We start from the raw sequence: 22,912 nt of genomic DNA on the forward strand, positions 1-22,912 counted from the left end.
TAATCTGGCATAAATATAAATTAATAGTAAGTTATGTAATCGTTAACGTTTGTGAACTACCATAAAGCGAGATATATCGTGGATGGATTGCCAGGCACAGGGTAAAATCATATTGCTTGTTTCGATTTTCTTTCGTATATGTATATTCGAGTAAATTGAAAATTCTAATATAAAGTCAACCAGTTTCATTTGGCAGCCCTAAGTATGTCTAACGGAGTCGTCGTGACAGCTGTCAGTTGTCATTTGTCAGTAATGTGACATGACATTTTGTTTTTCATACAGTCACAGCAATAATGGCCGAGTTGTTAGTGGTGCCGTTTAAAAAGTCTTCCGACGTAGATATAGTAAAACCGCTAAGGAATCTTATTCAATCTACATACAACACTGGCGAAAGCAACGAAGACTACAGCGATGCACTAAATGAATTGAGCCGCCTGCGAGCCAACGCAATTTGGAAAGTGTTCGAGAAATCATCTCTCGACATTATTTACAGGTATGAGCGTATGACTCATTGTTAATTATTGAATCACTGTCGTATGCCGCTTAGTCTATCCAATGTACTATGCGGAAATCGAGGTAAAGGCGTGTATTGTGGCGTAAAGTATGTGTTGGGTGTAAAGGCTCGGTGTTGTCTCCTAGACGAACAAAGCATCGCTTGCGTTGCGACTTGCGATTCCGTAAGTTCTTAGCTCCCCAACACCGATTAATACGAGTTCGATGACAGCGGCGAGCGTCTTGCAATCATACTAATTGATAAAATGTAGCTTCTTGATAACTACATTTTGTTCATGAAAAAATATAACTTACTACATTTTATAATAAATACATCAACTTTATGGCTCCTTTTTACACAGATAATGGAATATTGTAGTGCCAGTAATGTTACACAACAATAATATATTGTTAGGTATCCATTAGCCTGTCTTGTCAAAGGAATGAACCTTTTTATCACTACTGAGGAATACCTACAAAACTTGTGCTTATAAAACAATGTTTCATATAGTTTTCCTTAGTTATCTTACACTCACAAGAACAAACAATTTATGCTATGATTAAAATTTATTTATAAATATAATCTAGAATTGTGAGGTGATCAATACCATTTTTTATATTTCATGCTCAGGCATTCATCATGATTTTAGTTTAATTATACAATTATATCTAATTAGGAAATAATATAGTTAAACAAAAAATTATCCACATTACAATTCTCTGTTGTATCTCATATATTTGACAGATTTAAAAAACAAAGATATATTTGAAAGATGAGATTCCTTCTGTATGTTTTTTTTCTCTTCTTGAATATAGTACAAAGGTTTTGCATGATCAATAACCTGTTTGGCAAGATATATTACATAACACTTATCACAGGGGTCATGCTCATAAAAAAACACATTAAAGTGAATATAAAGAGTGTAAATTATTGAAAGTGCTTGTCATGAACATTAAATTGTTGGTAGCAACTAAAAATTTTTTTTATACAATTCAATATATGCATACATTTTATTCCCAAAACACTACATGCAAAATATCCACCTAAAACATGTGAGCTCAGTAAGCCAATGAATCTTGTACCAGTATGAAATAACTTATATTATGTTTGTATTGGTGCAGTTACTATGACCAGCTGGTGTCACTGGAGAGCAAGATCCCCCCCCAGGAGGTGCAGATACCCTTCAAATGGAAGGATGCTTTCGACAGAGGCTCCATCTTTGGAGGCCGGATGAGTCTGAGTAAGTACATTTTTGAAATATTTAAACCGCTATCAAATCTGAAAAATAGTTTAATTTTAATGTCTAACATTCATGTAAACATAAGAAATTATTAAGTACATTATTTATAAAATTTTGTTACTGCATTTGTTTTTCAAAATGTTGACATTGATTGTTCCTTTTTTTTAAGTTGTAATTTTTTTACATAACACTTATTAATAAAATATAATGTGTATGGATAAAAATTTACTAATACATCATTTTTCACATTTACTAAATTGTAAAATACAAGCTGTTACCTAATAAAATATTATTATAATAGTTTGTTTACTGTTCTGTTGATTTCTATTGTTTGTAAACTTAAGATAGGTAGCATTTGTCTACAGGTGAACAAAATTTTTATTGATGTTGGTCAATGTGGTGACTGTAAAAATGTATTAATATTAATGCATATCTTGATTGGTTACCTATGCCAACACATTTACTTATTTCACTAATACATTTTTTATACAGTCTATAAATGAAATTAAAACATCATACACTATTCTATGAAATTTACAACTTCACCAAATCCTTAATTATAAATGATTTTGTTATTTAAAATAAATCAATAGTAATATAATACAAGTCTTGACAGATAGATCATAGATGTAAACAAAATATCACACCATGTTTTTGTCATGATGTTTGTTTATTCCAACATTACATATATGCAACTTGTAAATGTTTTGTACATGCCAACTTTCAGTAAGCATCCTGTGTAAAGAAAACAAAATCTAAAATTCGTGTGAAATATTGTACATACCAATACCAGCGATTAACACTGTGCTTAATCGATTTTAGGCTAATTTCTGTTACAAGCTTACAAAATCTTTTTTGCTTTAAAATGAAGAATTCTTGAATTACACATAATGCTCATTCAGAAAGCTCTAGTAGTATAAAATTTATCTTATTTTTCACTTTAAATGTCTCTCCTCTAAAGTTGCCATTTTCAAGTTAGCATAGCTTTGGAACTGTCGATACTATACCATGCATTATGAATGTATGTAGGTATGTATGATACAAACATATATAGAATCATTTTAACATTGCATTACTACATTGAAATTAAACTAATTTTCGGATTCTATCGCGGTGCTAGTATTTTATTTTCTCCCGACGTTTCGAAGACTTTGCAGCCTTCATGGTCACGGGGGACTGAGGTGTTGTTCATCCGTAAAGTCAAAGTTACAATATCTACCTACATTTTACAATTATACAACTTTTTTAAATTTTTTAAATTTTAGCTGTTGGTGGTCCGATCTACGCAGAATGAGCTCACAGTGTCTTGAAGTCTGGCAGCCGGTCTTTTGGGTTCCGATTTAATTAAATGTAGAACTGGATCCCAGGCTTGTGCAAGCTTCCAACCATCTTCCCTATTGAAATTAGGATGTTTTTAATTTCAATAGCCTCGCGAATCATCCTAGGCAGGAATCGGTGTTCTTTGGCGAGGATTTGTGGCTTGTCTAGTCGCAGATAATGATTGGCGCCTCCCTCAGAGTGTTCAGCGACTGCAGACTTCGTCGAGCGTTGGTGTTTCACGTCAGCTATATGTTCTTTTACTTTTGTAGGTAGATATTGTAACTTTGACTTTGCGGATGAACAACACCTCAGTCCCCCCCGTGACCATGAAGGCTGCAAAGTCTTCGAAACGTCGGGAGAAAATAAAATACTAGCACCGCGATAGAATCCGAAAATTAGTTTAATTTCAATGTCTAACATTCGCGTAAACATAAGAAATCATTATTGCATTACTAAATGAAACCACATACTTATCTACATGGAAATAACACTTTAAATGAAGTTACTTGAGTGGTAGATGTAAAATAAAGAAGTGTAAGTTTCAAATAAAATAAATATTAATAAAAAGTAATTTTAATTTTACGCGCCTTACTGCCACTACTACTATTCTAAGAGAATTCCTTGCAGCGGCAATATTATACTTTCAGTCAGAAATATACTCACCCACATGCCATATTCGCATTAAACTACAGAATGATGAAAAAATCTGAATACTAAAACCAGGATTTTTGGTGAAAATATTCGTTATACTTGGATGATTTTGGCGGCAAAGGTGAAGACGAGTATGTGGTTTCATTTAGTAACGCAATGTGAAAATGACCATGTATGCAGCACCTTATTAGATTTAGACTGTCAGTGGAAACTGGTCTAAAACAAAATATATAGATTGATGTGCGTAAACTATGTTATACAGGGTTTAACTTGTAATGTTTTTGGTTATGGACTGATGTGAAATTAAGTAGAAGTAAGATATTGAGATAGGCTTAAATTAAACCTCCCTCCAAATACCAGCCTACTATGCAACATTCGTACTGGAACATGTTTTTTGCAGTTTAAATCATCATCATAATCTATACTTTTCCCATGCCTAATGCTAGGCTGTGTTCCCTAGAGGGAATGACGTCAAAAGGCTATTTAACAACATGCTTAAAATAGCGTTAGGCGCGGTACCTGCATTCGAATGGTATTTAAGCACATGGAAATAGATTACATAATAATATGGTTCTTGTACTACAAGTAAATTTTGTAGCTATATACTTGTATACATGTTGTGGATTGTTGCATTGATGAATGTTATATAAAACACTAGCTTTTGCTCGCGGCTTCGACCGCGTGTAGGAATTTTCCGGGATAAAAGTCTCACTTATATATTTTCCCGGGATAGAAAGTAGCCCATACCTTTCCAGGGACCTAAACTACCTTCATGCCAAATTTCATTAAAATCCGTTCAGTAGATTTTGAGAAAATCGATAACATACAGACAGACAGAACCAGGACTTTGTTTTACAATATGTATAGTACATTTAGAAAGACAACTCTAAGTTCTAACCGTGCTCTGTTACTCATGGCAAAAATTGCTATGAATGTTAACTAATTTAATAATTTCTATCCAACAGGAAATCATTGTTTCCACAAATTATAACATTTTCCTTATACAAAAAACCGGCCCCTGATACTAGAAATGGACATATTCCCTCACGTCGCTAGTAAGAAGTAACTAGCTGAATTATTACGTGCATGTGTGTAGTAGTTTATGATTTCCAACAAAGATTTAGGTTAATATTTCTTATTGTTGTACTGTACACACGCGAATATGCTGTTACAAGCGAGGTCAGGCAATGTGGGAAAAGTCAAATATTGCACTTAATTACATGAACTTAGAGATCAAATTTCTACTACAAGTCATTAGTTACATGAATAAACTAATAAATAAATGTACGTAGAGCTTTTCAGAACGAGTGCTCTTATAAAAAACTCTCTTATAAAGAACAGAACTCACTTTGTGAGCTTCATAATTGCCGTATAATAGTATCAGACCCGTCTCTTGTAGCGGCCCGGCCGTGGGGCCATGGTCCACGATGCTTTGTTTTAAATGCGACCCTGTATAGTAAAATACGTCAAAAATCCTGGAACTTTGTCTGTAATTAATTGATGATTCATCTTATTCCGCATTCATTATAATTTAAAGTAATACTACAGAGAAAAAAGAATCTATTTATTGTATGTGCTACTATCGATAAACTCAAACATTACTTAATCGATTTTAAAAATTCATTCCATAATTGGAAGCTATATTACTCCCGATATTAACTGCTTTTAACCTCATAATGTACAGAGCTATAAACAAAAGCTAGTTAGGAACATGATCACGTCATTGGTAACTTGAAAACGCGTATACAAATAAAATACCATTTTAAACCATTCGTACATGTCATCGCGTGTGATGTTGACGAAAAGTCGTTTATATCAGATTAAAGTGGGCGTTAATCGTCCGAATAACAACACTAATCAAATGTCGCGTCGCCAATCGCATGCGCACCTCCCTGCGCCCCCGTCTCGCCCCACACCGCATGTTTATCCCCTCTTGAACTACGATGACAATGTTTGTTTATGCTCTCGAACCACAGTTTACTTAGTTATTAGTGAGTCGATTTAGAATTCAAGTTGGCTGAAATTTCACAATGGATGAGTGCCAAGATGGTAAGCGGTTTTTGAAACCTAATACAGCTTAAACAGATTTTAAAAATTGGCGTTTTTATGACACAATGTATGCCAAGATCTGGTGGGTTACTAGACTGAACATACACCAGGCAACTGTATAGTGTACTATCGCTTACACTCGTCTAATTTGCCACAAGAATCATAAATGTTTCACCAATATTTAGGACGAAAAAAGGGGAAGATATTTGCTTAGTATTAGCATGATATTCTGCGCCTAAGACCATTGTTGAGGAAATTACATTGTTTACAATATTTTACCTACTTACTCCTAGTATGTCGGACACCTTTAATAACTAAAGGATGTATTAAAGTATTGATTAAGTACTTACGGACATAGTGGCTGTTAACTTTATTACAGGTCGCTTTTTTTTTATTTCCGTTGATAAGAACATTTGTGTTTCCGGCATGTATTATTAGCAGATATACTTCAAGGTCAGAAAGTATGACGGTCAGGGAAAACACACCGATCTGCGATATTTATTCATCAATTCACTGCTTAGTAATTTAGGTATTTGTTACGGGTGGGCCTATTAGATACCTTTACCTTAATAAAAGACACGTGTACTTGATAAGTCCTGAATGTAGAAAATGGTCTATTTCTGTGCCAAATATCATCAAAGTTCAACGGTGGCTGCGATTACTTCTGACAAACGTTTATTATCAACCTTTGTAATTAAATATTAGGTAGGATTCACGAAAGACACAGGAACCTCCTCCCTCCCTCCTACCTCCTTTTAAATTACCTTAAGTCGGGCAGAATATAACAGAGATAAAAAAAAGTAAGAAAAATTGTTTGCCATTAATTTGTGCTGGCAGCTTCGCCCGCATAGAAATCAGTCCAAGAATAAAAGTAGCTGGTATCTGGGGGAAACATGGCATGGGTTAATAGCTGGAAAGATTACCTCCTAGACCAGGAATGGTTTCACGCAGCCATCTTTACGCATCAGCATACCCCGGCGCTGTTCTTATGCGCTGAAGAAATCATTGCGTGCTTAGGGTCGGTATGCCGGTTTTCGTACATAGTATTTTTTTTTTGTTTTTTTTTTTTTAAATAAAAATGCTTTAGTCATCACGTAGGCGAACATAGTTGCACTTATGATAAGTCAAGGTACATGAGAATATTAAATTATTACTTAATTAGATTAGCTTATATAAACAAAGACAATTTATATTGAAAATAAAATAAATGAAAAATATACTTGGTAAACAAAGAAGCCAGCTCGGGCTGGCAGGGAAGAAGAAATAAAATTATGTATATATGTATTTTTAAATAAGCAATAAGGGAGAAACGCGTCGCGATCCTCACCGGTGAGGACAATAAAAGCCCTAACCTAGCTAACCTACCAGCCTTTCACTAACTACCTAAGCGATGACTACCCGAAGAAGAAAGGCAGAAAGAAACTCCGGGCTTTATTTTTGTCATCAATTGTCCATTCTTTTATAATATTGTTATTAAATATATATATTTTTTTAATAAGTCTTTTCTATACAAAGTCTGATTAATTATATAAGCTAATACACGCACATCATCGTAAAAGTGCGGAGAAAATCCACATAAAAGTATTTAGCAATAACTAAAAATTAACGAAAAAACAATAATACTAAAAAAATTATAAAAACTATGAAACAGTCAGTGTACAGCGTGCATACGCCTACATTTACAAACATAATATTTTTCATTCATATTTTGTCATAGATCTCGGTCAATATAATTTAGATTATAAATTTTAAGGCTGGTGCAACAAAATGATCGGTCGATCGTCTATTATACATTGATAATTCAATGAGTCAATATAAAATAAAATATGTCACGGAAATTTAAAACTGTTACCCAGTATTAGAGGGAGTAGGCCCCATTCTTGCCTGAAGGTGTACATTGTTGGATGTTACTGTTTTAAAAAATGTCCTCCTAGTTACACGTAACGTTTTGTTAATGAGAGACGTGTTTGTCGTGGCAGCTATCAGCTCGTTGGCGTACGAGCGCATGTGCATCCTGTTCAACATCGGCGCGATGCAGAGCGCTGTGGCAGCGCAGCAGCCGCTCGACACCGAGGACTCGCTCAAACTCGCCGCCAAGCTGCTGCAGGTATGATATCCATATTGTAGGACCGCGAATTCCGAATAAGAAAATTGATCACCTGATAGTAAGTGGAAGTCGGAATTAATATGATTCACGCTTTATTATTGAAATAATACTTATTTGCGATATCCAGAATAAAACCACCACTAAAACTCATAAACACCATCGTCAGAGGAAACTTTCGTTGAAGATCATTGAGAACAGGAAACTTAAGTAAGGGTAAGAAGAGTAGGTAAACTTCAGGCAATATTACTGCTCCTTAGTAACAAAACAGTCGTACGAGAACCCCGATAGCCAAATTCTTCTTGATTCCTCACCGGTTGTGTGTGGGGCACTTTTACTGATGTTGTCCTGGTTTCTCAGCAATCAGCAGGCGTGTTCGCGTTCCTGAAGGCGAATATCATGATGGCAGTGCACCAGGAGACCACACCCGATCTCCTCCCAGAGACGCTGGACGCCCTCTCTAAGTTGATGCTCGCGCAGGCCCAGGAGGTCATCGCCTATAAGTGCATAAGAGGTCAGTGCCAATGTCATTTGCTGATAGAATGTTTACTATTGAGTATAATTTTAAGGTATTTCTGAATTGAATATAGTATTTTTAACACTTTCAGATTCTGTAGACAGCAGTGTATGTTGCAACGTGTAGGTACTGATTAACCATATTAAAAACAATGGTTGTACGTTGTATAGTGATCCCAAAACACCATTGGTTTTTTATTACTGCTCACAAAGACGCGTGATCGCGCTGCATGCTCCCCGACTTAATGTGGGCCTTATGCACAAACTATTTTATTTAATCTGCCAAACCTTTTGGTTTGGTTAAAACAATTGCCTCTTTTTCTATATGCCCTTATGCCACTCTATGTTGTTGTCAGTGCAATAATTTTTTATACACGTGATCTAGAAACGTCGTAGCTCTGTTTTTACCACCACCTAGGTAGGTGATGTTGTGGGGTGACCACAATATCCACAAAGCGTTGCCCGTCTGTGAGCCATAATGTCCTGTTTCAGACGAGATGAAGGAGAGCATGGTGGCGAAGGTGTGCGCGCAGTGCGAGGAGCTGTACACGGACGTGCTGCGCGTCGTGCAGAAGGACACTCTCAAGCCGCTCTGGGACCGCGACTGGATACCCGCCGTTAGACACCTTTGATAATTATACTCTATATTATGTTTCTTTTTTATCGCTCTTCTTTTTGATTTTTTTTTAATCTTATATTAATAATTATATACTTTTTTACTTCCTTTTTTCTTGTCTTGTATGTATTTGATCACTTCCGGTTTTGATCGTAATATTTTTGCATTTTTTTTTCTGTTTGCAATTATTTCAAAGTAACGTGAAGCCAAAGGATAAAAAACGCTTATTTTGTTAAATGTTATTTATTTGTTTCATTTGTCTACAGTTGAGCGCCAAGCAAATGGCATTCCGTGGTCTAGCGCAGTTCTACCAGAGCCTGGTGTGTCGCGCCAACAAGGCGGTGGGCGAAGAGATTTCCCGGCTGCAAGTTGCAGTGGAGTGCCTGCGCGGCTCGGCGTCTCGCGCGGCCCCTGGCGCCTGCGCGCGCCTGCAGGAGCACGCCACCCGCGCCGCACGACACCTGGCCGACGCCGTGCGCGACAACGACTTCATCTACCACGAGCGCGTGCCCGAGTCTGCGCAGCTCGAGCCAATCTCCCGCGCCGCCATCGCCAAGCCGCTGCCGCCGCCCGACCGCTGGGCGCCCGCCGGCAAGGACCTGTTCGCACCACTCATGCCGGCCGCCGTGCACGCCGCGCTGCAGGCCAGCTCCGCCCGGCGCGCCGACCTCGTCAACGCCGAGATCAACAAGCTGCGCGACGCCACGCAGCTGCTCAACAGCGTGCTCGCATCGCTCAGCCTGCCCGCGTGCCTCGAGGACAGCTCCGACGAGCAGGGCGCGCTGCCCGCCTCCATCCGCGACAAGGCGCGCAGCGTGCGGGACGCGGGCGGCGTGGCCGAGCTGCGGCGGCTGATGGCCGAGCTGCCCGAGCTGCTGCAGCGCAACCGCGACATCCTCGACGAGGCGGAGCGCATGCTGCGCGAGGAGGCCGAGGCGGACGCCAGCCTGCGTTCGCAGTTCGGCGCGAGGTGGTCGCGCACCGAGTCCGCCAAGCTCACCGAGGCCTTCCGCGCCAATGCGGACAAGTACCGTCAGATCATCAACAACGCCGTGCGCGCCGACAACATCGTGCAACAGAAATACGCGCAACACAAGGAGGTACCACCACATTCATTCTACAATGTTATAAAGGAGTGATTTGTGAACACACTTCGGTCGGTTCGACGTACAACGCATCGATGTTTCGAGGCAATTGGACTCACACGTGCCATGCGGCTCCTATATACTTTTGACAGATTTGTACAATAGGGGACCGGCCTATGCTTGATTTTGTCCATTATTCTATATATAATGGTTAATAATACGAAAAAGAAGCACTGCTGCGAAAACTGCATAAAAATTGGTTAAAAAATGAGCGAGTAATTCATATTTTAAATATTGTAAAGTGCAGAAGTGGGCGCGATGTGGGGATATCGCTTCATCTCTTTCTTTCGCACGCGTCGTAATTCCCGATGACGTCACATGTGGATATTTCGTCTCTTTTCTGTTTCTTGTTAATTACCCCTTCCACCGAAATTCAAAGACTTATAACTTGTTGATTTTTTGCCGGATTTTAAAAAATCCTTCTGTGTTATAATTTATATTATGTAAATATTTGATAAAAGTAAAGAACAAAAATGAGTCCGGTACCCTATTGCCAGGTCACCCCGGTATTGTTCATCTTGATTTATCCCTGATACCATAGTAAACATACTATATACCAACAGAAGTATTTTTAGAATAAGTTAGAACTATCATCTCATCAATTTTTGGTCTAATATATTAGAATTTGTTGCTCTGAGTGTATCACATGAGTTATGTAATGTTTTTTCCAGAATATCGAATTGTTGAGTGGCAGCGAGCGTGACATCACAGTACCCGACGCGCCTGACTCGGGCGCGACAGACACGGACGCGGTGTCGCAGCTGCGCGGGCTGATGGACGATGTGGAGACGCTGAAGGCAGAGCGCGACTCCATCGAGGCGTCGCTGAAGGACACCACGCTCGATTTGAAGGAGAAGTTCCTGGCGGCGCTGGCGGCGGACGGCGCGGTGGACGAGCCGGCGCTGTCGGCGGGCGCGCTGGGTGCAGCGCTGGCGCCGCTGCAGCGCCAGGTGGGCGAGTCGCTGCGCCGCCAGGAGCAGCTGCTGGGCTCAGTGCAAGCCGCGCATGCGCGCCTGCTTGCTTCGCGCGGCGGCTCTAGCGGCCGCGACCAGGCGCTCGCGCGTCTGTGCGCCGCATACGACGCTTTCCAGGAACTCACCGGTAACCTCAACGAGGGCGTCAAGTTCTACAACGATCTGACACAGGTCTGTACCGACATCATAGTATCGCATCTTCACCTTCTCTGGTCCCACAAATTTCCTTACCTCTGTTTTATTGCGTAATGTTATCTTCTAAATTGATTTTTTTTTTATTTCAAACCTTAACATAACAAAACTTTAATTACTCTCATATCTCACAATCACATACACCATAAATACAAACCACCAAGAATCACTAAGTTCTCACAAAATATCAATGTTTCTGTTGCGTAGTTGCTGGTAGCGTTCCAGAACAAAGTGTCTGACTTCTGCTTCGCGCGTAAGACGGAAAAGGAGGAGCTAATGAAGGACCTGACGCTGGAAACCACTCGCGACCCCGCGCGACCAGCGCCTGCGCCTCCGCAGCACCACACCGACGGTGTTGAGGTGCATAGTACATACATACATTAAAATTGAAATGTTCACAGAGCCAACATTAGAAATAATATTTTTTTAATCAATCTAAATCTATAAAATACTAACTGACCCGACAGACGTTGTCCCGTCTTAACTATGAATTTGCAGCACGCATTCTGTCAATCGCTGACAGTTATTTCAAACAATTGACTGTTATATAAAATTAATATTTTCGGTAAATTTTCTTAAATTTGCTAATTTTCCGCGTTATTTTTTGTTTTTTTTTTCTTTCATCAAAACTTTCACCGAACAATAACAAACATAACAAAAATAAAATTATGAAATCGGTCCAGCAGTTCACGCGTGATGACGTGACCAAGGGAAATAGGGATTCATTTTTATATTTATAGATTTACTATGGTGTAGCCATCAGAGTAAACTGCAAAATTGTCTACTGCATGTAATATGCGTGGTGTTTGTGTGGACAGCCGGCCGTGGTGAAGAAGGAGGCGCCGCCGCGGCCGCCGCCGCCCTCGAGCGCGCCGTCGGCGGGCCCCTCCGCGCAGCCGTCGGCGCTGCCCTACCCCACACAACCACAAGGTGAATTGCAACTCGCTTTCCAAAACTTGTTGAACTACATATATCAACACATTTAAAACTGTATTACATTCATCAAAATATTTCAAACATAAATGTTAGACTGATTTAAGGATCTTATTATTTTCTATATGCTTTACTAATTATGTTTACTGTAATGTTTGCCACTATTGTTGTAAATTTTAGTAGCTATGCTATATTAATTCCAATATTATAATAAGCATTATATTATGTGCAGTGTGGTGGTGTTAATACAACAATAAAACAAAACTAAAATTATGTATTAACACAAATGCAGACAGCGCCAGCTGTAAAGAATTGTATGTAATGATTTAATGCCGTCATTTTGTCGAAATTACGTTGTCAATGTAATAAATATATGTCGCACTTTCGGCGCCTGAACTTACCTTCACCGATAACGTAATATCGTCAATATTTCGTTAATATTTCAAGATTCCTCGAAGATCTAGTGCAGGCTATAGTAACACTTATTACATGGCTCGTATGGCCATATTTGAGCATTCTGGAATCTCACTGTCTCCGCTCTTTGTGCCTCATTTATTAATAAAAACAATAATTGTGTTGTTGCTTGTAAATATTTTCTTTTGATTTTGGCACGGTGGAGTGTTTATACTGTATCTGATGCTATGTTTGAACTGCGTACTACTTGTACGGAACTCGATCATAATAATATTAATTAATTAGACTGCCCGGTCAACAACATTATGTTGGTGTATCTTATTGGATTATCTCCAGAACGAGCATCTACGTCGGGTTTTACACTACGCTTACTGTGCTAGCATCAATTTGGCAGCAAAATATGTAACCTTCTCGCTTAACTGCTTGTATGTTAACCATAATTATTCTATAATTACATAATATGGTATTTATTTATCTATGTACGTATATGTATTAACAGACATATTAAAGTATTAAATAAAATATTTTTTATGTTTAATATAACGGTTTTTGTTTTATTATATAATAGCATTTGCTTCATGTCATGTCTACACTAACACTTAGAATGATGGATGCCTAAGGCAAGTTAAAGGGAAAAGTATGGAACAGTTGTAGTAAGTCACACTTCACAGTAAGTAGATTAGTGCATCAGAACATTGTGTGTGACAGGCATGCCGCTGCCGTACGCGGGTGGCGGCGTGGGCGGGGCGCCGTACCCGTACTACGCGGCGCCGGTGCCCACCATGTACAACCCGTACGCCACGCTGCCCTACCCGCACCACGCGCGCATGCCGCCGCCGCAGCACTACCAGCCCTACCAGTACCCGCCCGCGCCCGCCGGTTACCCGCAGCCGCCGCCCGCCGGCTACAACCCCTACCCGCAGCAGTAACCGCCGGGACCACGGCTTTGTTGACGCTTCATAGGCTGCCTTGTACCATCCACGCGCATTGGTGACGGACTTCCTTCAGTTATAAAATTATACAATCATTTGTACACAGCTTGATATGCGAAACATACAGACATTTATCATGATTACGTGCAGACACCCTGCCGCTTCGTTGATACAATTACGTTATGATCCGACCGCATCTGCTCGTCACCTACATTTAAATTGGTAAAGGGTAGCTACACGATGAGCATCAGGCGGCATCGCAGCGGTGGGAGTGACGTTATATCCCGATTGTCCGTCTTACCAATCCGCTACTACACCGCCTCGCGCATACCAAAGGTGACCAACATTTGCGTGCGTATTTATATTAGCAGTTAACTGCCATACAGGACGTGTACAATGACATGCTTGAAGCTATGCTTCCGTGGACGGCGGCCGTAATGTATGGGTGCATGGAATGTTAATAATATTTGAATTATAATTATTGTTGATGCATTTTTAATGATAAGCTCAAAATCATTCTACGTGGCGTACCGTCGCGTAGATATTATATTGAAATTATTTAATCACAAATGAATATTATTGAAATCGAGTTGTGATAGAGATGGGGACGGGTCGGAACTCCGCCGTGCGATCTGAGAGCGTAGAGTAGCGCGTGTACTAATACACTTAAGATTATATTTTTTATATTAAAGCTACTTTTAATCCGTTGTTAACGACGTTGGAATGATTTTTCGCCGCCACCGAAGTAACATTATCTTATTAGGCGTAGCGACGTGTGAGTGACAGCTTCACATTTTACCAGCAATGTTCTAGTACCAACTGTATTTATTAGGTCTTCATTTGTAGAGAATAAATTTTTTAACGTATTTGGTTTTTTATTTCCGTAATACCTATATAAAAATATTAATTGCCTTGGTGGGATATGACTTTCGTGCTGAGGTCTTGTGAAGTGTTGTTAAGTTTGCCTGCTCAGTATCGGCCCAGAGTCTTAGATGAATGCAATAGACTCGCCTACTGTCGCATCATGGGATGGGTCGCAATTTCACTACTATTAGTACATAGTAGTTTTTACTTTTTAGTTATATGTATGCTGGCTAAAAATTAAAATACATAATTATAATATAATATACATAATATGTAAAATATCTTTATTATATCATAATATGCTTTCTTACTTTTTATCCCATTGAAGTACACAGTGGGATAGATTATACTAAGACAAGTTTTACATGGATGAAGCCGCGAGCAATACGTAGTATTGAAGAATTGAAGACCAAGGTTGGACTGGGCACAATAGCAGTTGTGATGTTACTCACATATAATAGAATAATGCATCATGAACAACGCCTACACTTATAAAATCAATAAACATGATCTCAGCCTTTCTTAACCATGGTGGATTGCGTTTCTATTTGTTTTTGCAAATTAATCAACCCTCAATATAAAGATTGTCATGTTTTAAAGAGTTTGAGACGCATTTCTTACAAAATGTATGCGTATGAGTATTTTGTTCCTTATAAGCAATATGATCGATGGGCATATTTTTGTTGCTTAAACTTCCCAACTTATTTCTGACTGTAAATTGTTTTTTAAAATTGGTAATTGCACATCCTAAAATGACTTCATGAATGATGAACAATCTTCTAAGAAAGTTTTCTAGTAGCTACAGGAATTAAGGCAGCTGCCCTTACTGCCCCATGTTATAAATACACCCTGTATAAATGGCTAGATATTTGTACACATTTCTGGTACTGGCTGCTGAATGCAATATAGCAGAATTATTGCTCCGATGAGATTTGAGTGCTTTTATACTTACTCAACCCAAACTGCATTGTTGATGCTGTTCAAAACTGAGGGAATAAATGGGTATTCCTTTATTATACTTCTATATTACATATGTGTAGCACCCATTAATAGGATGACAAAGGATTCAACATTGCATTTGGAAACTTGACCTAACCTAACCCAAAAATCAAACCAGAACCAGGAAATCCAAACACTATAATAATGTATATGCTACCACCTGGATACAAGAACTCAACTAATTGACTAGGTTAAAAAGTAAACCATGGAATAAGCCAGGTTAGTCCCAAAGACAGTACTGTGTTGATCTATTTATTTTCCACTTCCAAAAATTTGTTTCAATTCTAAATGAAAACAATATTTTCGGCACCAATGAGTTTATATAAATACAAATCAAATGATATCACATAATGCTATTTATTAACTTATAATCCACTAATGTAATACATTTAACTTTGTTATTAGAATTTGGGTGCGGGCGACTCCTCCTTCGAGTAGTCCCTGATGGGAGAGTAGAACTGTGAACAAAACAATAGCTGATAGTAAAACAATATTTACAACCTTACAATTTATTTTTTAATAAATTATTTCATGTGATATAACTAGATTTGAACTTGTTAGTATATCCTCTCTTCTCTATTATAAGAGAGGTTGCACAATATAATGCAAGTGATCCAAAAAATCCTACAATTTAATATGGAGAACTTTAATATACACATTTTATGTTATTGTAATGAATTTCCACATTGGCATACTAATGTTACAGTTTTTGTGTTTAGATCATTGAGTGACGGGGAGACAAGTATCTGCTATTTGGTATATAATTTGTCACCCCCATATAGAATTATTAGGCACGAAATAAATTTTATCTGCATTGCACCTGTACCTATGGCCAAGTGTAGACATTATCAAATCTTTTTAAGTGACCGTAAAAAACTGTGGTGATACAAATTTTTTACACCTATGGATAACTTGTGTAGTCATCATTTACAAGACAAATGACAACAGTACACTCAACAATCAACATAATGTAGCATACCTTGTATTGCTTGTTCCTATACTCCTGCCATGGCTCGGGGTTGGTTTTCTTGTTCCAGGACACGTCGGGGTTGCGTGTGGCGAGGCGGATCAGGTAGAACACCGCACCCGCACAACCGATACCCGTGCACACGTACAGTGGGATCAACTGGAATTTACAACTCGTAATATTACTATATGTTGGCAGTGATAAGTGAAAAACGCGTGCCTTTCTCTAGAACATGAGTTATGGGACACGTTCCAAATACCCCGACACCCCTATCAATACTACAAGTACGTCTAGATAGATATGTTATCTGATAACCGCACAGGTTACGGATTTATTCCCTAAACTCTTAATTTGAGTCTCTAGTACCATAATAATTAAATATTTTTGCTAGTTGTGTATCGCGAAATGTTTGAACAAACAATACAGTATGTGATGCGTCAAATGTAGGAAAATTTAATAACACTGAGGTTAGATTATGTAAGAACTGCAAAACGAAGAAGGGCTGCGTATTTCTTTCGGTAATAAGAGAGTATTATACTTACAGCCTTGTGCTTCTTCAAGCTCTGAATCGAAAGACCTTGCATTTTGGTGGTTTCTTTAGAGATTAGACTGACCAACTATATGTCCGCACTGTAAAATTGATTCAGGCGTAAATCAATGAATAGGGCTTAAAAAATCTAACAACAAACGTCAATTCGCTGTCAGTTAATGCTAGAGATAGGCTAACCTAGGTATTGTCAGAATAAAAAATAATTAGGCTAATACATATAACTGATACATATAATAATCGACTAAAAGGTTTCCAAAAACAAAACAAATTTTGACTTTGACAAGTGCATTGTCAACCGTGTTCGTTGTGTGAACAACTAACAAGTGCATCGGACGATTCATTGTGTAGTTCTAACCTATTTTTAATGTTTTGGTGCTACCGTAGTGATTATAAGATTTAAATAATTGGACAGAAACAAGTGACGTACAAAATGAGTTTTCTATTGTAAGTAGAAATACTTCGGTTATCGCGCTAGTCGTGTCTATTTATAACTGATGGTGTTGGGTCGCGCTGCTCCGCTGACGTCTTGTTTACGTCTGCCGGATGGTTTTAGTGGGCAGAATGAGCCATAACTTCCGCACTGGAGTCGCAGCGGCCTGGGAGATCGCCACAGGCACTCGAGGTCGCGTTCGGGTAGGGTCACAATCTGACGTGAGTTAATGTTACAGCGGCAGTCGTTCGAACAAGACGTTCAAGCCGAAGAAGAACATCCCCGAAGGCACCCACCAATATGATCTGATGCGGCACGCGGCGGCGACGCTCGGCTCCGGCAACCTGCGCCTCGCCGTCATGCTGCCGGAGGGCGAAGACCTCAACGAATGGGTTGCCGTCAACAGTATGTTACACAAACTTTTCTGTATGCTAGTTAGCTCTGAAGTGGTCAAAGGAAACAAAACATTAATATTTTATTGCCAAAATTGGATGAATGAATATTGATTTCTTGAACAATGAACTATTATTTTGTCCTTGTGTAGTAATGATTTGAATGCCTGTCCTGTTTCTTTTGACAGTTTTATTTGTATAAGTACATCTTATTTTAACACATATTTCTAATAGATATTATATAGAATATACCAAAGTGTTTATATTCAGACCAGATGGATATACTTCTTTGAAGATAGTAAACAAACTCGTTATCTCCTTAGGTAACACAGTAGACTTTAGAATATAATAAAAAAAAACTCAAATATCCACGCCAGTGAACTTATGTCAAATTAAGGTGCAATCCACAGTAAAGGGAATATAAATTGTTAAAGAACCTAATAAGACACATAATGAAATAGGGAGTAATATAAGAATACCTGTGTTTATGTACAATATGTTACAAATACACTGAGTGTGGTCACCCCATTAGATGCCTATCAATGAGGCATTGTTCTGATGTGACTGAACCCGACGCCACTGTCAGCTTTGTTGGCCAGCGCTTACTTCCTGTGGGATACGATGTATATCTACAATACAGGAACTGTACCACATATATACTTTAATCATATTTTAGTATTTTTAGGCTGGCCAAAAAAACAAGTCGCTTGTTTATTCAGTATTATATATTAAACTTATATTCATAGGAAGTTTAGGATCTTTTATAATCCATATCTTTGGCTACACACAATCCAAAATTTTATTAATATTGTAATTACAAGATCCAGTTGCTGTGCGAATATGAACCAATTTCAAATACATTGAGGTGTCTGTCTAAATTCTCTTTAAAAATTCTGAGCAACCTAATAAAAGAATAATTATAAATAATTTATAAAAATATTTCATGTATGTTATCTAAAATAATATGGGCCACAGTAAGATAAAAACTTACACATAAAATATATGATTGTGCATCACATTAATATTTATGTTCCAATGTAGCCAATCTTCGACAATAGATACATGATTTCTTGAATAAAACATGATTCATCATAGTTCTCTACCAGAGCTGGATTAAAGCCTGGAGATACATGTTTTTGGGCAATGGTTGCCACTAGACCAAGGAAGTAATTGATATCAATATTTAATTTTTATTAAATATTGAATTACAATCATTGTGTAAGACAACAGCAATAGTTAACAATATCCTTAATTAGGAACCAGACAGCAGTATATTAAGGATGTTTCCTGAATTTACTATTTTATATAAAACATGTGACCACTGCCAGAGGTTGGAGTGATTTTCCTTATTAGTATCATGTTAGAACAGGATTTTTTTATTATATATGTAGAACATTATTAAGATGTATATAAATTGACAATAATTATTAGCAAATACAAATGGGTACACCAATGCATATAATCCCACCTTTTAGCTCTAAATACCACATTATTTTAGGTAAAGAATGTTCAATAATATCAGCCAATGTATTATATACTGTCCCACTGTTAGGCACGGGCCTCCTCTACTACAGGGAGGGATTAGGCCTTAGTCCACCACGCTGGCCCAGTGCGGATTGGTAGAGAACACACCCTCGAAAATTCCTATAGAGGATTTCTCAGGTATGTAGGTTTCCTCATGATGTTTTCCTTCACTGTTAAAGCAAGCGATAATTCACAAGAATACACACATAATTTTAGAAAAGTCAGAGGTGTGTGCGCACTCTTGGGATCTGTACCTGCGGACATTCGTCTCGGCAGACCGTTCCACAACCAATTAGGCTATCGCCGCTTAAGAATAATTAATTAATTAAGAATGTTCATTACTCTACAAGAAATACATTCACTTAACTATAGAATTGTTATCTTACTTACTAATATTATAAACATACAAGTTTGTGAAAATGTTTTAACATTTCTTAGCAGTAGAGGCAGAAAAATCAAAACTTATTTGGATTAAATTTCGCACACAGGTAGACCTTGTCCTGAATTAATTTATAGGCTACTTTTTATCGTGTTAGTTTGCTCTCATGGGTAATAATAGAATATTTAAATGTTTTTTTTTAAATACATGGCACTGGTGTTCTACAGCCTGCATTATGAATTGCTACAATGTTTTAGAATTTTTTGTAGCAGGGAAGGTTTTCTCGCAGGCGATGCCGCATGCAACACCTAGTGCAACATAATTACTTTATGTTGAAAGCAACATACTGTATACCTATCCGAGTAACTTTTCATCTTGGCAGGACACATATGTGCTGTATATGTAGCCCATAGGCTATAGACTGGTAGTTTCCAGGTTTGATTGGCAGGTTAAGTGAAGCTTCATGTGGATTTTTCTAATGTTGGTTTGCTTGGAATTATATCCATTAGAATGATAAAATCAGGCTAACGCCATACCATAAAAAAACTAAGCTATTATATATTGTAAAAAATTAAAATGTGAAGCAGCAAGCCGCATTGGTCTGCAAGAAAAGCAGCGAAAAGTATTTCCTTAATATACATTCAATTCCGATCTACTAATAAATGTACATGTACATTTCAGCGGTGGACTTCTTCAACCAGATCAACATGCTTTACGGCACAATCACGGAGTTCTGCACGGAGGAGTCGTGCGCGGTGATGTCGGCGGGGCCCAAGTACGAGTACCACTGGGCGGACGGGCACACCGTTAAGAAGCCCATCAAGTGCTCCGCGCCCAAGTACATCGACTACCTGATGACGTGGGCGCAGGATCAGCTCGACGACGAAACACTCTTCCCGTCCAAAATTGGTGAATATACTATTCTTTACGATCCACCATTCTAAAAATGTCCTGCCAATTTGTATTGGAACTTCACATCAGTAGGTGCTACAATGAAGTCTATTGACAGTTTTTGCATCTTAAACTATCAATAGCTGCAAATTGCAATCAAATAATACAAAGTCCCAGTGTATGACGTAGAAACAAAACACACTCAAGCCACCCACTTTCGTATTCCGCCCCATGACGTGATAGGGAGTGAATCTATTTCCATATCGGACACAAATTCCAGACTCTAGGTAAAAAAATTCAACATCACTTTGCCCAACCCGGAGATCGAACCCGAGACCTCAGCACTGCAGTCCTACCGTAATACAACTAGGCAACCGAGACAGTCATGATGTATGTATGATTTATCCAGACGCAGATATTGTTTTTAGTAAGTAGTAGGTCTTGTAGTAGGTTCGAGTGGATCTTGTGACGCGTGTTTCTTTTACAGGAGTGCCGTTCCCTAAGAACTTCCTGTCGATGGCCAAGACGATCTTGAAGCGGCTGTTCCGCGTGTACGCGCACATCTACCACCAGCACTTCCCGGAGGTGGTGCAGCTCGGCGAGGAGGCGCACCTCAACACCTCCTTCAAACACTTCATATTCTTCGTGCAGGTTAGTGCGCAAGTCAATATATCTAGGGGCATATATTTTTATTAGCCGTACAAATTTAATGCACGCAAGCACGCTGTTATAGCATTCCAAAGTGTGTAAAAATAAAAATACTGATTTAGAAACCGTTAAACAATATTATGAGCTTTAATAGCTGCACTACACAAATCTTAACTAGAGAGTTCACTATGTCTATGAGATTACAAATTAGTAATATATGTCTTATTATGTCTTAATTTTTCTATACGGACACGGCCAAGTGTCCTCTCTGCACCTGATCGTAAGGGTAGTGGGGGCCAATAGAATGTCAATAGATGAGAGATAATTACCTGAGGGCAACTGACACAACTCTGCCGGCCTGTTGAAACCGAAATGAACTGTTGATTTCTCTTCAGGAATTCAACTTGATCGAGCGGCGAGAGCTAGCGCCATTGCAGGAACTCATTGAGAAGCTGACAGCGAAGGAGGCGCGATGAACCAGGACCAATCACCTATCTCCCCTTACTGCCCCCATCCCCTACTCCCGTCCTATCCCATCCCTCCTCTTGTAATGCCGTCACCATGATTTCTGATCTATAGTCAGGCGACGGCACCGCTCGGCCCGCTTCTTCCAAGACTGACACAGCGCGGGACCGAGACATTTTCTCAAGCTTCAAACCGGCTTCTTGTGATTACACAAAGAATATCATTATCTGTAATACTTTCTAAACAAAACTCCAATTTTTTATAAGTTTAAAAATGTGAAAATGGACGCTCGCGGACGACTGGATGAATCCGACATTGATGTATTCTTATTTTTTTACTAAAGTATCAACACAGTAGTGTTATGTGACGCATGTGATAGACGGGTCGCGCCGCCGCGTCGCCGCCACCGCGCCTCGGACCGGGTGTGTGGGCGCTTTGGAAGTGTGCAGTGATCTCTGTTGCGATACAAACATACAGGGAAAGGAGTAGTGTGATGCATCGGCGCGAGTCGCGGCGACGGCGGCGGCGGTCCCAGCGGAGATTGCCTTCTGTACTATAATAATGTTAATAGAAGCGATTTATCTTTTTAAAATGATTTAGATTTGATACAAAGCTATTGAGCTAGGGACGTAATATCGATGACATTAAGATTAATATAATAATATAAATACAACATTTTGTACCGATGGGACATGTAATATTGTAGTATAATGATGTCACTGGTGAGTGTGTCGACACGTGACCTGCCTTCTCTGTGCCCGACCGCACAACAGGAAAACTAATAAGGTTATTGTGTACGGTACGTGGTGGCGCCGACGCCCGAGACGGGGCTGAGGGCAGGCCGCGCGGCGACTTCGCCTCACGAGGACACGCTTAGTGCTGATCGCGGTTAAGTTCTTATTTATTTACAATGATTTATTCCTATAATAATTATTTATTAGATGAAATGTTTAAGTTTATTTTGTTCAGCGATGAGCGACGCAATAATCTCTGTAGACTTTACGTTATGTAATTAAGTTTTTGTAGATATTTTGTGCATTTAACATGTTTCATTTTGTATCGAATCATATCGATCTACGAGTGTATTGCGACTGACGTGATTATTATTAATTTTTTTTTTGTTAATTTAGCTAATATTTTAATGAATAAAATGAACATGAAAAAGAAGTCTTACTTTTTATTGCTTGTCCCAGAATTCAGCAGCGGTATCGCAAAAGTGAAAAA

At 38.8% G+C, this 22,912-nt stretch overlaps 3 protein-coding genes across 3 annotated transcripts; 2 read left to right on the plus strand and 1 right to left on the minus strand.

Moving 5' to 3' along the window:
- Window positions 1-257: 257 nt before the first annotated feature.
- LOC115442257 (programmed cell death 6-interacting protein) lies at window positions 258-14,445 on the plus strand. The gene is made up of 10 exons (XM_030167266.2): window positions 258-493; window positions 1,615-1,733; window positions 7,733-7,860; window positions 8,218-8,371; window positions 8,866-8,990; window positions 9,256-10,089; window positions 10,806-11,279; window positions 11,508-11,660; window positions 12,119-12,230; window positions 13,356-14,445. Exons 1-10 carry the CDS (start codon window positions 294-296, stop codon window positions 13,574-13,576), a joined length of 2,520 nt encoding a protein of 839 aa, XP_030023126.1. The 5' UTR covers window positions 258-293; the 3' UTR covers window positions 13,577-14,445.
- Window positions 14,446-15,680: 1,235 nt separating this feature from the next.
- LOC115442256 (cytochrome c oxidase subunit NDUFA4) lies at window positions 15,681-17,201 on the minus strand. Its single transcript, XM_030167264.2, has 3 exons — window positions 16,952-17,201; window positions 16,422-16,568; window positions 15,681-15,900 (listed from the first exon to the last, which is right to left on the minus strand). The coding sequence occupies exons 1-3, from the start codon at window positions 16,991-16,993 to the stop codon at window positions 15,844-15,846; spliced, it is 246 nt and encodes an 81-aa protein (XP_030023124.1). The 5' UTR covers window positions 16,994-17,201; the 3' UTR covers window positions 15,681-15,843.
- A 53-nt stretch (window positions 17,202-17,254) lies between these two features.
- On the plus strand, window positions 17,255-22,855 carry LOC115442255 (MOB kinase activator-like 1). The gene is made up of 5 exons (XM_030167263.2): window positions 17,255-17,403; window positions 17,628-17,794; window positions 20,366-20,593; window positions 21,063-21,226; window positions 21,619-22,855. Exons 1-5 carry the CDS (start codon window positions 17,390-17,392, stop codon window positions 21,697-21,699), a joined length of 654 nt encoding a protein of 217 aa, XP_030023123.1. The 5' UTR covers window positions 17,255-17,389; the 3' UTR covers window positions 21,700-22,855.
- Window positions 22,856-22,912: the final 57 nt, after the last annotated feature.

This window comes from Manduca sexta, chromosome 21 (genome assembly GCF_014839805.1).
Source record: "Manduca sexta isolate Smith_Timp_Sample1 chromosome 21, JHU_Msex_v1.0, whole genome shotgun sequence".
Lineage (NCBI taxonomy): Eukaryota > Metazoa > Arthropoda > Insecta > Lepidoptera > Sphingidae > Manduca > Manduca sexta.

What these genes read in the sequence shown, in the direction of transcription:
- LOC115442257 (XM_030167266.2), top strand. Translation starts at nt 294, where the DNA reads ATGGCCGAGTTGTTAGTGGTGCCGTTTAAAAAGTCTTCCGACGTAGAT. An exon ending in TCGCCGCCAAGCTGCTGCAG is followed by an intron (nt 7,861 to 8,217) that starts GTATGATATCCA and finishes CTGGTTTCTCAG; the next exon opens with CAATCAGCAGGCGTGTTCGC. An exon ending in AATACGCGCAACACAAGGAG is followed by an intron (nt 10,090 to 10,805) that starts GTACCACCACAT and finishes TGTTTTTTCCAG; the next exon opens with AATATCGAATTGTTGAGTGG.
- LOC115442256 (XM_030167264.2), bottom strand. Translation starts at nt 16,993, where the DNA reads ATGCAAGGTCTTTCGATTCAGAGCTTGAAGAAGCACAAGGCT. An exon ending in GCTTGAAGAAGCACAAGGCT is followed by an intron (nt 16,569 to 16,951) that starts GTAAGTATAATA and finishes TGTAAATTCCAG; the next exon opens with TTGATCCCACTGTACGTGTG. An exon ending in ATAGGAACAAGCAATACAAG is followed by an intron (nt 15,901 to 16,421) that starts GTATGCTACATT and finishes TTTTGTTCACAG; the next exon opens with TTCTACTCTCCCATCAGGGA.
- LOC115442255 (XM_030167263.2), top strand. An exon ending in CGAATGGGTTGCCGTCAACA is followed by an intron (nt 17,795 to 20,365) that starts GTATGTTACACA and finishes TGTACATTTCAG; the next exon opens with CGGTGGACTTCTTCAACCAG. An exon ending in ACTTCATATTCTTCGTGCAG is followed by an intron (nt 21,227 to 21,618) that starts GTTAGTGCGCAA and finishes ATTTCTCTTCAG; the next exon opens with GAATTCAACTTGATCGAGCG.